At 37.0% G+C, this 4935-nt stretch overlaps 2 protein-coding genes across 2 annotated transcripts in view; one reads left to right on the top strand and one right to left on the bottom strand.

Moving 5' to 3' along the window:
• Positions 1-339: 339 nt before the first annotated feature.
• On the bottom strand, positions 340-4565 carry LOC107687980 (calcium release-activated calcium channel protein 1-like). Its single transcript, XM_016485507.1, has 2 exons — positions 4211-4565; positions 340-1452 (listed from the first exon to the last, which is right to left on the bottom strand). Exons 1-2 carry the CDS (start codon positions 4322-4324, stop codon positions 871-873), a joined length of 696 nt encoding a protein of 231 aa, XP_016340993.1. The 5' UTR covers positions 4325-4565; the 3' UTR covers positions 340-870.
• LOC107687979 (lysine-specific demethylase 2B-like) overlaps positions 4118-4935 on the top strand; it is a 17487-nt gene continuing 16669 nt past the window's right edge. The window contains exon 1 of the mRNA XM_016485504.1: positions 4118-4153. The gene's annotated coding sequence lies outside the window, so the exon portion shown is untranslated. The remainder of the gene's footprint in view (positions 4154-4935) is intronic.

Here is a 4935-nt window from a genome sequence, read left to right as displayed (position 1 = left end):
TGAAACAAACAAACAGCTCTGCCAAACATGCTGGTGTCCCTATGCAATCAACTACCGAATCAGAATGTTAAAAAAAAAAAGGCCTAAATCTTTATTATTTTGCTTTTGAATCCTGCAGCTATATACATTTTCTAAGCTGGCAGCATCCAAACCGCTGAAAACAAAGTGAAAAATTGAGCAAGACAAGGAAGCGAGGGAATCAAAACAGTATATTTTATTTTTTAATGTTATACTTAAATGTTATTTTAACCTTAAATTGAATAAATTCAGTGATGCCAATCATCATATCATATTCTTATTTTTAATGGAATATTGCACTATTTATTATAAAAGAATCTTCATTTAGTTTTTTTTACTTTCTAAAATTCATGTGCCCTCAAGTGCCATTAAAATATCTTCCCCTCCCTCTTGAAACAACAACTCGTCTCTTTTCTGACGATGCAAGAAATTCCCGTTAGACAAAATCAAGTCTCGTCCTACATTTTTTCTTATTCGAAAAACCGTTTTACTCTGATATAAGTCAAAATAGGGAAGAAAAGGCTAGCGCGACTTCCGATGCATGCCAAATTTAAACCATTTTGTAACTGTAACAAAAGCTATTTTTTAAACTGCATTTTTTTTTCTCTTATTTGTGCGAAAAAAGAAGATTCGAATAGCAGTTAAAATAGCGTGGCGGCAAAATTTCAGATTTCCCATCTATATAAATGTTTGTATGTACACTAAAAAATCAAACGAGAAAAACATACGGCATCACAATACTGTGATACTACCATATTGCAGAATCCCTGATTCCCATCATCTAGTGTCTATTAATGACAACAGTCCATATTTTGTTTGGTATGAGAACAAGGGCACAACTAAGTGCATCAACTAGGCGAAATGTGCTGAAGAGGACAGGTTGGACGCGTCTCCCCTGTGATCCAGTTGGTTTTGCATCTGTGTGATTTTGTCCAGAACCTCCAACTCCCGATGCTGCCGCTCCGTTTTGTGGCTGACCAGCGAACGGTAGAAATGCACAGCGAAAACAATGAACACCAAGCCAAAGGGCACCATAATGGAGGTAGAGGCGATCGCTGCAGCTTCCCCCGGGCTTATCCCTGGAGATCCAGTTACATTCCCTGTCGGGGCAGAATCTTTATTTTTATTCTTCAGAGGGAGGAACTTCACCCAGCAGAGAAGAACCACCTCTGCAAGAAAGAGGAGGGTGCCTATGACGGTGGAGAAGGCCCAAGCCAGCTCGATGTGGCGGTGCATGCGCTCGTGTGGCGATTCCTTTATGGAGTTGAGGTTGTGGACGTTGCTCACGGCCTCCAGGTTGGGCAGGATACATGTGCTGATCATCAAGGCAAAGAGATGGACGGCCACCAGCACTGTTGTGCAGGCACTGAAAGCAATCAATAAGCCTCGAGGGTATTCGTGATCATCCTCCAGCTGGACCTCCACCATCGCCACCTGAGAACACATTCATTGGTAACATAAGACTGAAAACAGAAAATCACAGATAATACAGGCAAAAACCTCATTATTTTTGCTACAGTAGATTGACGATTAAAACTTACAAAAAATACATTAAACATACAATGAAATACGTTCAAATAGCTAAACTGAGAAAAACATGCACAGCTGTGCTCCTCTGATGAAGTTACTTTACTGAAAAATACTCCTATAACTTTTAATTCGTTTTTTTAAACCAATCATTGGCTATTGAGAGTTTAATTTTGGCATACAACTAGAAATAAGTAGATTATTAAATTAAACTACATGGTAGTGCTATTTTAGCATCATTGAGATACTATTAGTTTTTAGTAATATTTTAAATAATTGTAAAATTTTTCATTATAATTTGTGTTAAAGTTTTAGTAATTTTGTGTTTTTGTTATTTTTTTACCTTTTTGTTTTAAGCATGTCCATGCAGTTTTTACAACATTTTTGTTTTAGTTTAGTTACTTTAGTGCATCCACAGTAAAACTAGCAAACTAAATTAAAACTCTGGCAAACCAGAAATAAAATAAATATGTTTTTTATGGTTTTAGTTTAGTTTATATTATAACCCTTCTACAAGGACATATATTGTTTGATTAAAACAATTAATGCTTGCTTCCAATCAATGTGTTTGTCTGAAATTGAATATGTATTTAGGTGTGACAGAGCAAATGGATTCAATAAACTTCCATTTTATCAATTTAAATTCATTGTATGCAATTAAAATTGTGACAAAATGTTCAAGAATTGTTTAGCATTAGCTCATTGTAACTAAATTGATCAAGCAGTAAAAAAAATATAGATTCTTTATTCCCTGCAAACAAGTCTCAATATCTTAATCTATTTGTAATTACGTAATTAAATATGTAATTTTACTGGTCTTGTTTTATTAATGTTCAAATTTATTTATTGAAAAACAAGACACAAATTTTGATTAAGAAAATAACTGCAGTGTGGCCGACAAATTTTAATTTGGTAAACAAACTGTTTTTCTCATGCTTTTGAAAACGCCACAGATCACATGTTCTCTGATTAATGAGGCCTGAAGGGAGCCCTACATGTTACATAGTGCCACAGATATGAAAATGAGTTTGGAAGTCAATAGTAGATTACAAAAGAAGTGCACTACTTTTGTAACAGTCAGTACAACTAAATACAAACACTACCCCTGCAATGTGTAATTATGTCGCATGTTCACACTGATCCCTAAGAGAGAGGAGTTTATGAAATGCAGTTTCCTCATGCCACTCATATTCAGCTCATTTCCTGTGCTGCGCTTATTGCTCATAGACTAACCTCAAGCACAATAATCACCCTCTGCAAGAATATTACACCTTTTTCCAGTCCCTTACACTTATTTCCGGAAACTTATAACACATTTCTGGTTCTTAGGTTAGTCGTGGGTCTATTCAACAGCAAAACTGTAGTTACAAAAACAAAATAAATAGGCTTATCAACTTTTAAAGGAGAGGAAACAATGCTTTCCGTATCTATTGTTGTTGAAATCAAAGGCTGTGCGTTCTAACTTTTCACATTTAGCAGTTCATTTTACACCCATTACTGAAAGTAATTTTATGTAAAAGATAACAGGCATATATGATTCTATTTCACGTTTATAATGTAATGGACTTATAGCCTATCAGTTTACTTAACATGACACAGTCAAAGGAAGTACATTTCCTCTGTGCAAGGGATCTTCCAGTAAACGGAAACATGTCACAGTGACGATACTGAGGCCCTTACAAATTTAATCATAACTGCAGCTGCTGCCAAAATAATGGTTAGCACAGTTAATGCTACTATACAGTTATAATTAATAATAAAAGACCTTCTCTCAACACAGTAAGATGCTTTTAATTTTTTTATATTAATGGTGGTCAATACAAGTTTCCTATAAAAATGTAGAGCTCACTGTTTCACTGTAAAAACAATTACTGCAGTAATGCAGATGTTATTTTACTGCAGTAATAATATTTAATTTATTTAGTATTTAAACAATTTAATTGAGCACAGTTTAGGTGTTAATGACTTTTTAAATTGAACGAATCGCTCTACTTTACTCCCACGCACTGACTCGAGTTGTTCCGTTCACTGAAGGCATTTAGGCAGATTGCATTATTTCCATCAATGACAGACCACAGCATAAACCAATAGCATTCGAGTCTGTATTGTGAAGGAACATTTCATTGGTTGCGCCTGCTGAACGAACACGCCCCCTTCACTGAACGAGTCGCTGTTTTGCAGGAGATTCGTTTTCGCGCTGAAAGAGGTGACTCTTTCGTAAAACTAACTGAATGAACTCCGAAAAATAATTATTAAATGAGAATCTACAGACAGACTGAATGACAGGGGGACTCGGAATTTGTAACTAATCTACTGAGTGAATTATTCAATGATTCATAAAACACAAAAAGACACTCTTGTCACCCCCTACTGGCGCGTACATGCAGAATCAAAATACCCACCACTGAGAGCGCCAACTAACACTTTTGAGAATTACACCGAAGAAGGACTTAAGTACAGTGCTAGTGTAAGAGGCTACAGTGTCTAGCTCTCTGGTTACGCTATATCCATGACAGGTGTTGTTTGCACATCAAAGTGACTGACATGCCATGCGTTATGTTACAAGGCTCTAACGTTAACTCCGAATACTTGCCAGGCTTCGAGCAATGTAAATTTCTCTTTTGCATACAGAGTGTTAAGTACGTTAATTACTTCATTAACTCACCATAGCAAAGCCGGAGAGCAGAGCAGAGGTTCTGCTGGTCGCTTTGAGTTTAGCTCTACTCAAGTAAAGTTTTCTCCAGGACAAAGCTTGAAGCGAGTGCTCGTTTGAACTCATTGCGCTTGTTTCCGTATAAGTTCAGAAGTTTTGAAACTTTATGCTTTAATCCCGAGATCGCCTTTTTATCTTCTTGATTACCCTTCGTATGTTTGCCGAAGCCCTTCAACCCGCTGTGACATGCTCAGATTGTAAAATGACTAACCCCAGTAACTCGCTCGACACTACAGTCTGTTCCATCCGAAACTACAAGTCGAGCTACCCACAATGCACCGCTGACGGTCACTGCGCTGATGACGCTTTGTGGGATTTGTGGTCCACAACATTTTTTTCTTTCTCTACGCGGCTCGATTTGAAACGTCATGTCCTGGAATTGTTTTTATGTTGCTGCAGTTAATGTATTTTGTATACCCTACTCTCATTCTCATTTACAAGCTTAATTCTCGACCCAACATAATTTATTTGCTTAGTGAAACCTACCAAAGGGCTAAACTTTGATCACTCATTTATTTCTGAATGTAGTTCTGCATTTATTTCTCCTCTGCACAACATGCTAATGAGAGGGTAGCATGGACTTGCTCGGGTCTTGTGATAGCTTGTGATAGCTGGGGGCGCGGCTTTCCCGCTGACAGGAGATGCATGGTGTAAATCCAGTATAGCCTAGTAAAGTC

The sequence above is a fragment of the Sinocyclocheilus anshuiensis genome, unplaced genomic scaffold, assembly GCF_001515605.1.
Source record: "Sinocyclocheilus anshuiensis isolate Anshui unplaced genomic scaffold, SAMN03320099.WGS_v1.1 scaffold213, whole genome shotgun sequence".
Classification (NCBI taxonomy): Eukaryota; Metazoa; Chordata; class Actinopteri; order Cypriniformes; family Cyprinidae; genus Sinocyclocheilus; species Sinocyclocheilus anshuiensis.
The sequence above is the reverse complement of the archived record's forward strand: the minus strand, read 5'-3'. Positions and strand labels throughout refer to the sequence as shown.